This window comes from Tupaia chinensis, unplaced genomic scaffold (assembly GCF_000334495.1).
Source record: "Tupaia chinensis unplaced genomic scaffold, TupChi_1.0 Scaffold000061_1, whole genome shotgun sequence".
In the NCBI taxonomy this organism is placed as follows: domain Eukaryota; kingdom Metazoa; phylum Chordata; class Mammalia; order Scandentia; family Tupaiidae; genus Tupaia; species Tupaia belangeri.
Window position 1 is genome coordinate 1,487,390 of NW_006159519.1, and position 12,100 is coordinate 1,499,489.

At 51.5% G+C, this 12,100-nt stretch overlaps 1 protein-coding gene across 9 annotated transcripts in view; it reads left to right on the top strand.

Annotated features, from left to right (window-relative positions):
* Positions 1–9,999, top strand: part of SLC20A2 (solute carrier family 20 member 2) — a 101,735-nt gene extending 91,736 nt beyond the window's left edge. For all 9 annotated transcript variants that reach the window (XM_027765424.1, XM_027765411.1, XM_006141652.3 and 6 more), the window contains 4 exons: positions 220–811; positions 1,779–1,964; positions 3,511–3,595; positions 8,523–9,999. In XM_027765424.1, the coding sequence (XP_027621225.1) occupies positions 220–811; positions 1,779–1,964; positions 3,511–3,595; positions 8,523–8,687 (1,028 nt within the window). In that variant the 3' untranslated portion in view covers positions 8,688–9,999. The remainder of the gene's footprint in view (positions 1–219; positions 812–1,778; positions 1,965–3,510; positions 3,596–8,522) is intronic.
* Positions 10,000–12,100: the final 2,101 nt, after the last annotated feature.

Genomic DNA, 12,100 nt, shown 5'->3' on the forward strand with positions numbered 1-12,100 from the left:
TCTTTAAAACTTAGCATGTCTACCCAGCCCTGCGTTACACCCCTCCAAGTTTTTTCAGACATATCCCACATTCTTTATAGTAGATTTAGAAACAAAGTCTATAGAAAGAAAATACCAAAGTCATTCAGTCTGACCTTCCAGTGGTGAATGCCCAAGCAGAGGGAGTGTAGCCTGGTTTGCATCAGGGGCTGGAACGTGAGACCTGTTTCGCCCCTCCAGGAAGGGCACTTTCCATGACGCACGGTTCTGTGAAGTCGCCTGTCTCCAACGGCACGTTTGGCTTTGATGGCCACATGAGGAGTGACGGTCACGTGTACCACACGGTGCACAAAGACTCGGGGCTCTACAGAGACCTGCTGCACAGGATCCACGGGGACCGGGGAACGGAGGAGCGGCCCGCGCAGGAGAACAGCTGCCGGCTGCTGCGGCGGAACAACAGCTACACCTGCTACACTGCGGCCATCTGCGGCATGCCGGTGCACACCACCTTCAAGGCGGCCGACGCGTCATCTGCGCCAGAGGACAGCGAGAAGCTGGTGGGCGACACCGTGTCCTATTCGAAGAAGCGACTGCGCTACGACAGCTACTCCAGCTACTGCAACGCGGTGGCAGAAGCGGAGATCGAGGCGGAAGAGGGCGGCGTGGAGATGAAGCTGGCCTCCGAGCTAGCCGGCCCTGACCAGCCCCGTGAGGACCCCGCCGAGGAGGAGAAGGAGGAGAAGGACACCGCCGAGGTCCACCTCCTGTTCCACTTCCTGCAGGTCCTCACCGCCTGCTTTGGGTCCTTCGCTCACGGTGGCAATGACGTGAGGTGAGGACACGCAGTCATTCAGCAAGTGTGTTGAATCAGATGAAGCAGGGGACAGCTGGGCCAGAAGGCCCTGGCTGGGGAAGGGTGCACAGGGTGCCAGGCAGGGACCAGTGCGACAGGAAGACTCGATTGGGTGGGGCTGGAGCACAGCAGGAGGCGGCACCCACAGGCTGCCGGGTCGGGGCAGCTGAGCAAGGGCGGAGGAAGATGAGAGGGGACAGCCACAGTGTCCCTGCAGGGAGGGTGGGGGTGTGCCTGGCATGTTCTAAGAAGAGTCAGGAGGCTGCAGAGGGCAGTGGGGACAGTGGGGTCAGCAGGTCACGGAGGCCAGAGGTGCAGGTCTGCATGGACAAAGGGACTTCTGCTCTGGGGAGGGGAGGGTCTGAGCAGAGGCCGTGCAGAGCATGTGACCAGGACCACACTGACTTCTCTGCACCAGAGGGACCAGGGCATAGTCAGCAGGCCAGTTAGGGCGGCAAAAAAGGACAGAAATCAGAGAACAAAGGAGAAAGTAATAATTTGTCATCATTGCCACTTCTTGTGATTTTTCAGCACATTTTAAAACATTAATAAGTCACACAGCCATTAGGATGGCTGCTGTCAAAGGAAAATGACAAGTGTTGGCAAGAAGGTGGAGAAATCGGAACCCTTACGCAGTCCTGGCCCTGGTGCCTTGAAAAACATGCCAGGTGTGTGCCTCGGATCCTGACGGGCTGGAGAAATGGAGGAAAGAAGGATTGCATTGTGACCACACCCCGCTGGGGGGTGCTTTCTCCCTCTCTTTCTCTCTCTCTTTCTCTCTCTCTGGTGAGCACACACGCCTCTGGTACTTAAAAAGCCAATCCTTTTTATCACCTCTAGATGATGTAGGCAAGCCGCACACACGGTAAGCTGGCTGTTCCCACCACTGAGGTCGCCGCGTCTTGTGTCCGGTGCCGTTTTATGCATGGTTCTTGTTCTTTTCCAGTAACGCCATTGGCCCCCTGGTGGCTCTGTGGCTGATTTACGAACAAGGCGGGGTAATGCAGGAAGCGGCGACGCCGGTCTGGCTGCTGTTTTATGGAGGAGTCGGCATTTGTACAGGCCTCTGGGTTTGGGGGAGAAGAGTGATCCAGACCATGGGGAAAGACCTCACGCCAATTACACCATCCAGGTAAGCCGGGTGTGGGCCCCAGTGGCAGGGCTTGGGATTCGAGACCTGCCACCAAGGCCGAGCTGCTGCATCTGCAGCCTCTCGTTCAGCCTTCTGCCCCAACCCCTCGGCTCAGCCACTCCGCGCTTGGTGGTCACAGTGCACAGAGGGCAGGAAGGATCCCCCTCATCGCCTGCCCTCACTGCCCCATCTGCAGTGGCACCAGGATGAGGGACAGGAAGGCAGAGAGGGAAAAGCCAAAGAGCTCCCACCCTGCAGCCCCCAGTCCGCTCCCTCTGTCAGTCCCACCCCGAGGTCCAGAGAGGAAGAGATGAGGGGAGCAGCTGCCCCAGCCAGCCCCGCTCTCACCTGCAGCTCCTGGTGACCCTGGACGTCCTCCCCCAGCTCAGCCAGGTGGGAGGTGTGGCGCTGTGTCCCTGGAAGAGAGCTGGGTTTCATGGCTGATCACATATAAGAGGGGTTAAACAAACTTTCAGGAGAACCTTTAGAACGCAGCTGGGATTTGAAACTACTCACTATGGAAACTTTTCCTCTCTCACTATTTTTTTTTCTCTCTCACTTTTTAAAACATTGGAGAGCCCCTTGTCCTTTATTAATTTAATTTTTTTTTTTTTGGAGAGGTTTTTTTCACTATAGGGCGCGTGCGCTCGCCAGACAGACAGAGAGAGACATAGAGATAGAAAGCGAGAAATCACCCCCCAGGGGGGATGATCACGCCGCAATCCCTTCTCCTCCATTCTCCTCTCGGGATGTTGGGCACGCACGCACACGCACCCAGTGTGAGTTTTAAGCCACCGGGTCCGGGACGTGAACCGCGGTCGACTACGTGGGAGTCCAGCGACATAGCCATTACGCTTTCTGCTGGTTCCCTATTAATTTAATTTTTGAGAGAGGTTTTTTGCTATGGGGCACATGTGCTCGCCAGAGAGAGAAAAGGCAAGAAATCACCCCCAGCAGGGGGTGACCACACCACAATTCCTCCTCCACCATTCTCTCATGATTTTGGACATGCACGCACACATTGTTTTAACCCTCTGAGGTCCAGGATTTGAACTGTGGTCAACCACATGGGAGTCCAGCGACATAACCATTATGCCATCTGCTGGTCCCTCAATTTTTAATTGTGTTCTCCTTGAAATTTGTTTGAATAAAAGAATTCTTTTAGGTTAATGTGAAGAAAAATTAGTAATCTGAGAAAAACTCACTTTTGTAAAGTAAGTACACATTCTTAAAACTGAAGCATAGATTTTTCCTATGCTACTTTAGAAATGACTAACTTGCCATTTTACTAGCCGGCAGGAATTTCTGACCCAGTCACCACAATGTGAGGTTTCTGGAAACAGATTAGAGAAGCAAGGCTATTCAGGGCTGTGAAGGGGTAGCAGAGCCTCAGTGTGAACGGGCGCCACAGTGTAGCAGTTTCTCGCCCTGTTCGTGTCAGTAGTGATGGCCGACTTGGAGAGCCATCTGGTGAGACCCTGGCATGCGTGGGTGTGGGAAGGGTGGATTCAGAGAGCAGCCGTGACGTCCCCCTGTGCCCCTGCAGCGGCTTCACTATCGAGCTGGCCTCAGCCTTCACGGTGGTGATCGCCTCCAACATCGGACTGCCCGTCAGCACCACGCACTGCAAGGTAGGCCTCCATGGTGCGGGCCTCGGGCCTGGGGAGCTCCGGGCCTGCTGTTGCTTCGTGTGTGCTCATTTGTGGACAGCGGCACCCCGCGCTGTGCAGGTCTGCTGGGACGGCTGGAAGTGGCGCTTGCTTTTTGCAGACTGCCCCTCGCGACCTGCTTTCCTGCGCAGCAGTGTGACCCCCATCTTGTCCAGACTTTGCTTTCTGGTGCAAGCAGGCAAGGCTGTCCCTCCTTGACATGTGTTCCCCAATTCCGTTTGTCCTGTTGCCCTCTCCCTGTCTCCGCAGCAGGCTTTGCATTAAAGGCATGAGTATGCTAACCACACTCATGGGCCCAAACTGGCACACACTCCCCCCCCCCACTGCAGGGGCAGAGTTGACACTGGAAATAAACAAGCCATCTCAATGGGGTTGTAAGGCATGGTGGTTTCAGTTTCCCTCCATGTGTGATGATCAGAATGACTGTATTGCCTTAGAGTGAATTCCAGATGGTTCCTAAAACCAACCACTGCCAGGCACCAGTGAGAGCTGTGCAGGGGAGTTCCTTGTCATGGCGTGAGATGTCGGGCTTAAGCACCTAGATTAACGAGGAGGCAGGCGCTGGGTTTCAGGGAGGTAGCCATATCCCTAGAGTGGACCCAGCTCTGCTTAGCATCTGGAGAAAATTCTAAACTGTCTCCCCTCCCATATATAAAATACCAACCTCAACAAGCAAAAGCCACTTGCAGATTCCTCCTAGGTGCATCCATTTGCATCATTCTGGAACTCATTCGTGCCGCCCGGTGCAAGGCACTGCTCTTGGCCGGCGTGAGACTCACGGCTCTCTGTGCTGCCCCACGGTTCCGAAGGCCGCTGATGCGCACGAGCAGATGCCAGCCAAATGCAGGCGGCTCAGTGCTTCGGCACTAAGGTCAGGGAGCCCTCGGGAGCGTTCGCAGAGGGCCGGCATGCTTAAGATGGAGCCGGGCTGTGCGCACAAGGGGCCACTGGAAAGAAGTCTTTTTCTGTTTGCTTTTTCCTACGATACATAGGAATACTTAATTTCTACAAATTTTTATTATAAAAATCATGCCAGGCACATGTGTGTGCTTGCCCAAAATCCCAAGTGGAGAATAGAGAAGAAATTGCACCATGGCCATCTCCCCTGGCAGGTGATTTCTCACTTTCTCTCTCTCTCTCCCTCTCCCTCCAGCGAGTACATGTACCATATAGCAAAAAAAAAAAAAAAAAAAAGAGGGCCAACAGGTGGCATGGTGGTTAAGGTGCTGGATACTCCCACATGGCTAACCACAGTTCAAGTCCTGGACCTGGTGGCTTGCTTTCTCACTTTCTGTCTCTCTCTGTCTGTCTCTGGTAAAATTAAAATGAATGAATGAATGAATAAAAATATTATTTAAAAAAGGAAGGAAAAAAGTGTGTGTAAAAGAAGAAAGTAGGTAGCTAAGAGATGGAACTATTACATGTTTTGAGGAAGAGAATATTTAACTAGTAACTGATATGGGATAGCTGGGTATCAGTCTAAAAACAGAATTGGACCCATGACTCTCAAAATGTATGAACATTCATCTGATATGGCTTAAAGGACATTATTAAAATATTCTTAAGTTAAACTAAGTTAGAATTGTATTTTAGAAAATTTAGAATAAAATAGAATATTCAGACTAAGGTAAACCACAGAATAAAACCTTACAACTATGGGAGTGAAATAAAGTAAAATACTAGGTTGGGAAAATACTTGTATTAGATATCACAAAGTTAATATTATTATTCGATAAAGACCACACATAAATAGAGGACATGTTTTTTTTTCTTTTTTTTTGATTAATTTCACCGTCCAGTGGGGCCCCGTCCCACCACCCTTCCCTCTCCTTCGCCCCCTCCTGTCGGGATCGTGGCGCACACACGCACGTGCCCAGCATGGTTTTCGAGCTGCTGGGCCGGGAAGTGAACTGCAGTCAGCCACGCGGGATCTGGCTCGGTTAGCCACCAGGTTAAGAGCTGGCCCAGCTTGGTAGAGCTTCAATTCCGATATGTAAGTGGTCAGAGCACACGAAGACACCATTTTTATATGTAACAACTAGAGGGGATGAACTTGAGTAACTCCACGGAAGAAAGTTGAGCCTTAGTCAAAGTGAAAGATACACAAACTGAAGTAATGTCCATGCTCCTGTTCATTGGCGAGTCGCAGGGAAGGACAGGTGACGTGGCTGTAAACGTGCCAGCCCACAGATCGTGGCTGCACTGTGTGTTCACACCTGTCGTAAACTGTGGCCGTGTGTCTGAGGTCCTGACACACGCAGAGAGGAAAGCGACCCTCCTCAAAGAGAGGAGCGTGGGACGAAGGGAGGGCCGGAGCCCACCCTTTTGCCGCCAGGCTGAGATCGCATTGCTGACCTTTAGCAGAAGAGGAGAGAGGTTTGATGAGAAGGGTATTAAATGGTATTAAGATGTCTGTCTGCCGAGTGTTCGGTGTTGGTGAATTGGGAGAAAGGGTTATGAGAAATCTTAAAGCTTTTCTCTAAGTGTAAATTATTTTAAAATATATTTATTTTAGAGGGAGAGAAAGGAGGTAGTTTTTCAGAGGGTCTTGCCATGCTGTGACCCTGGGCCCCAGCGCCCGCTCAGCCTGATTGCCGGCCTGTCTGTAGGTTGATGTGGAAAAAACATCTGGGCCTCCCCTGTGGCTCCAGTCCCCCCACCCCACCCCGTGCCACTGTGGCTGGGCCTTAAAGATACATACTTTTTTTTTTTTTTTTTTAATTTTTGCCAGGTAGCACGTGTGCTTGCTGGAGAGACAGAAAAAGAGAATGTGAGAGAGTACCCCCACACACAGTGGCAATGCACACCACAGTCCCTTCTCCGCCATTCCTCCCTCCTTTCAGCATTTTCAGCAAGCACGCGTGCACACACACCGGCGTGCTTCTCAAGCCGCTGGGTCGAGACTCAGACCACAGTCAGCTGTGTGGGATCCAGCCACTTAACTGCCACGCGTGGGCAGGCCCAAGATACATTTTAAACAGTCTTCTTCAATAATCTTATTTCAGAGGGTGTTATTTTTTAAGAGTCTAAATGTAAATTTCGTGGCTATATTGATCACGGAACCGCTTCTAGTAGAGGAGCGCTGGAAGCAGACTGGGAACGGCTGAGTGAGTGAAGGTGCATCTGTCTAAAGGGTGCATTACTGGGGGTCACAGGTGCGACATGAGATGCCTACAGAGTGAGGTGGCCTGTAGGAACGTGGCACCCCAGCTACTTATAGATAACAGTGTGCATGTAAACCAGGAGGCACCCCTGATTACCGTCCGAGGACGCAAAGTGAAGGCTGTTGGCGAGCCTTCTGCAGATGGTTAGATGTACCCTGGGGGTACGGGATTGCTGGTTAATCGTGGTCTGGGTTGATGAGATGCCGTTAAATTGCTGTTTGGTGTTCTGGTTTTCTTCCATAGAATATTTAAAATTGGATGTTAAATTTAAAATTGAATTTTATTTTCCTGTGGTTAGACTTTTGCTTCGAATCACCCTTTCTTCTGCAACCTCACTGGCCACACAACTAACCCCCAGGCACATTTACGGAGATCTTTGAAATCCAGCACGCATGGAACCGGGGCGCCCGGCTCCACTTCGAGCTTAACCAGTCCGCGTGTGAAGCACAAGATGTTTTCTGTGTATTTTCTTTTTATAGGATAAAGTTATGTTTGCTCTCTTTTTAAAAACTTCAACAAACCGTAAGAGAACCGCAAGGGCTTAGAAAAATACCTGAATCAGAGGCCCAGCAGGTGGCATGGTGGTTTAGGCCCTGGACTGTCACATGGCTGACTGCCTTCGCATCCCAGACCCCATGGCTTGAAAATCCTGCTGGGCTCCTGTGCATGCATGCCCAAAGTCCTGAGAGAAGAGTAGTAGAGAAGGGATTGTGGCATGGCCAACTCCCAGGGGGATGATTTCTCACTGCCACCCCAACCCCCCAGGAGTACACATGCCTATGGCAAAAACCTTAAAAACAAACAACAACAAAAAAAAAAACCTTGAATCAGTGTTAACATTCTGACTTTTGAGTATCCGTGACTATCATTTTAAGAGTGATGATTGGCAGGGACCAGCAGTTAGCGTAATGGCTATGTCGCTGGACTCCCACGTAGTCAACCGCGGTTTGAGTCCTGGACCCGGTAGCTTAAACTCACGCCGGGTGTGTGTGCGTGCCCAGGATCCCGAGAGGAGAATGGAGAAGGGATTGCGGCGTGGCCATCCCCCCTGGGGGGTGATTTCTTGCTCTCTGTCTCTCTGTCTCTCTCTGTCTGGCAAGTGCACACACCCTATAGCAAAAAAAAACATAAAAATAAATAAAAATTAAAAAATAAACTCTCCAAAAAAAAGAAAAAAGAAAAAAGTGATGATCTGTCTGTAAATTAGGACGACAGGCAGTTTAATAGTGGAGATAACCACTTTAAAATCAGGAAGCCTGAGCTCTAGTTTTCAATCTGCCTCTGATTTACATCTCTCCTTAAGGCCGTTAATGTGATCCTGTTTTATTCTTTGAAATGAACACATTGGATTAGTTCATGTCAAAGGTCTTCTCTGGTAAGAGAAGGGCTCAGTACTGCCCTCTACTGTAATCGAGGCAGGTCACACGTGACAGCAAGCCGAGCAGGGTACTGAAAATGAGGGTGTGCATAGATTTATGAGGTGCAGAGAGAAGGTATTTGATAGGCTTAGCTTCCACGCAGCCTAGCGTGGGAGTGAGAAGTGTATCAGAGCGCTGTAGCTCTCACCCTAAAACAGTGATACCGGGCGTCCCAACTATTCGGACAGCTTTAACAAGCTCAGGGGAAAGAATTCAACAGCTTATTTCTGAGAACCAGCCTGTGTGAACAGTCCTGCCTTTAAAGACCTGGGCCTGTTTTCACTGTGCAATGTCTGTGCTCCCCAGGTGGGCTCGGTGGTGGCTGTGGGCTGGATCCGCTCCCGGAAGGCCGTGGACTGGCGCCTCTTCCGGAACATCTTCGTGGCCTGGTTTGTGACTGTCCCTGTGGCCGGGTTATTCAGTGCTGCCATCATGGCTCTGCTCATGTACGGCATCCTTCCCTACGTGTGATCCGTCTTCTTCCAGCAAGTCCACACGGGGACAGCCTGGCGCAGGTGGGGGAGGCGCGGCTCGTAGCACGCACACGCATCCTGCCCAGGCCGGCGTCTCCCAGCCAGGCCTCCACGTCTCTTTCAGATGGTTCCATGCCATGCCGCTCACCCCGGCTGCAGAGATTCACCCTCCAGAGCTAACTTAACTGCTGTACATAGTAACGTGCATTAAACCGGTCTCATGGTGATAGGACGTGGTGCAGTTGCTTATGTAATAAGTATATATATTGTATACATAGACTAGGCAGCGTTACTTCCAACACACTCAGAATGGAAGAGGGATAATTGCCTAGGATTCGCTGTTTAATAAATCTTGTACATAGTGATCTCAGTGGCAAATGTAAGAACCTTTAAAAGGAAAGTGTAGGTTGGAAAATGGGTTCCAGACCACCTCTTTCCTGTTGAATATACTGTAAAATGAGTGAGACTCCGCTGGGAGGCACCAACGTGGGGCAGTGTGCGTGGTCGGTGTTCTGGGAGGGACACGGACAGAGTTCACAGGTGCTTTCGCTGAAGCAGCTGTTCATATACTGTGTACGGATTACTGTGTAATATATCATAATTGCTTTGTAAATACTTAGAACTGTCATTTTTTAATGGTGTGCTTCCCTATACTTTTTTGATCAGAGAATTTTGGAAAGTACCAAAGAGGCAGGGGAATAGTTTGCCAGTATTATATTTTCGTCTTGCTCGTCTCCCCCTCATTGGTCACTACCACCGGCCACGCTCCCACCTGCCTGGGCCCCAGTCACCATCGTGTTCGTGTCACATCCTTGGTCCCGCCCCACCAGCAGCAGCGTCGCCACCGTGTGCCAGGTACTGGTCACCCTGCAGTGGCCTGCGTTGCCATCAGCACAGAGAATGTATGGTGTGAGGATCGGGATTATTACGCACTACACATCCAGTCTGGTTTCCGCCTTCACCTTATCCCTGCAGTCTGAGGAATGGAATTCCCATCTCACACTGGAGCAGACAAGGCTTCGTGTGTGCCTGGATACTCTAGAAATTTGTGGGTGTGGGGCATTGGAAAACACGCTGGATTTGAGGATTCCTCCGAGGCCTTTACTGAGCTGAGCACCCCGACGCTCTGCTGTCACCCCGCTGGGTTCTCTTTTTGTGGTGGGTGGGAGGGAGGAGTAGGACGAAGGTCAGAGCCTGAACCTATGGAAATGCTGCTAAACTTTTTATATTGACAAACATTTTCTTGGTACTTCATTGTGATTTTTCATTAATCAACCATATTAAATTTATAATAAAACATGCCCTTAAAAGTTTGTCTTGTCTTTTTCTAGACATTTACATAATCCTTTCAGAGTTTCCACACTAATTAAGCTATGTTATTTGCCCCCCTCATTTTTACTATGACATGTCTGTGCAGGAAACGCACAAGATGAGAAAAGGAACTCGGGCATAGATACCAGCTACTGCGCGCCCTGGGAGAATCCTTAACTACCATGCCACCTGCTGGCCCGTCCTGGGAGAAGCCACACCGCAGCCTTCAGCCACCTACTGTTCACATACCCGGACCTCCACTGGGGAATTTTTTTATTGTTTAATTTTATTTATTTATTTATTTATTTATAATTTACCAGAGAGAGACAGAGTGAGAGAGAGAAGGAAATGAGAAACAAGCCTACAGGTCTGGGACTCGAACCCCAGTCGATCATATGGGAGTTCAACGCCCTTAACCACCATGTCACCTGCTGGCCCTATTTTTTTTTAATTTGCCTTAGGGCATGTGCGTGAGAGAGAGAGAACGAGAAGACAAGCCAGCAGATTCAGGACTGACCTCGGTCAGCCATGTGGGAGTCCAGCACCTTAACCACCACACCACCTGCTGGCTCCGCTTGTGAATTTCTAAGAGGGAGTGAGACTGTTGAAGGGAGTTTCTCGCTTTTGTTTGCTAAGCCTTTCATGCTTCCCCCAAGTCCCCCAGGCTCCAGAGGGTGGCTAGAGCAGCCCGTCTCGGTTCAGGGCTGAGGACCCTGCAAGTAAGGGCAGACCTGCCTTTCTCGGATCAAGCACCCAAAGAAACCTTGGGGCTTCTGCAGCTACAGTCACCAGCCCCACTTCTGTAGGAGCTTGGAGGTAACAGGGTGAAGAAAATGGCCAGGTGGGGAAAACGCATCTCTCCAAAGAACCTGGCCTCCTCTCTGGTTTTCAAAATGGCACCTTTAGTGTTTCATCCTCCCACTTTAAAAAAAATTTTGAGAGATATTTGCTATATGGCTGGAGACAGTGAGAAACCACCCCCCGGGGGGACAGCCACCCCACAACCCTTTCTTCTCCAGTCTCCTCTCGGGATTTCGGACACACATGCACACGCGCCCGGTGTGAGTTTCGAGCGCCTAGGCCTGGGACCCGGACCACAGTCGACCATGTGGGAGTCCAGCGACGTAACCGCTATGCCACCTGCTGGCCCCCATCTCTCCACTTTCAATAAAGGTTCAAAAGTTTGTTTTTATAAAGTCTGATAGAAGGTATGTGCAGTCACTCACCAGAGAGCGAAGTGAGAAATCTCCCAATCACCCTATAGAAGGATGATCCCACCGCAGTCCTCTCCAGTCCCCTCTGGGGATTTCGGGCACACGTGCACACGCCATCCATGTCCCTCGAGCTGCCAGGTTCTGGGACTGAAACCGCACAGTCAGCTGGGTTAGATCCAGCAGCCTTAAAAGTTGAAGTTTCTCCCAAGTGTTCATGAGAAAAATCGTGGAGCAAACACTGCAGGGCCACACCGCTGGCCTTAGGTGGCCCATCCTGGGGCGGGCTGTCCCCTGGGTCCTGGCAAGCCAGGCAGGCAGGGAGGGTAGGAGTCTCAGGGAGTGAACCGGGACATAGGTCACAGCCATGGAGCCTTCCAGTGACTAAGCACCCAGCACCTCACCCCTGCCACGCCCTCACCTGGCCAGGAGAGTGGCCGAGTCGCCACGTGGCCAACTGGCCCACAGCGGAAGGCGGGAGTCCTCTCCGCTGGGACTGACCAGGATTCATCCCAGCTCCCCCTGCTCGGCTGAGGGTGGCTGTCAGGCCAGGGGCTGGGAAGAACACCCCAGTAGCCAAGGGGCGGCGGTGGTCCCCAGGAGCACACAGAGCCGCTCCGCTCCTGCTGGGCTCCTGCCTTGGCAGAACCGGTAGAAATGGGCGAACTTGAGCTCCTGTTGCGTGGCTTGGCCTTGGGGGCGCTCTAGCCTCCTTGCTACAAAACGGGGACAGTGAGGCCAACCCGCGGGCGCCAGGAACTTGGTGAGAACCTGGGTGTGCGAGTGCCTGCCCAGAGCAGGGACTCCGAACCTGGGGACCCGCCTCCCGCCCTCACCTGTTTATGGGTGACCCCTCAGGACTGCTTCCACGGGCGTTAAACTGGGTGAG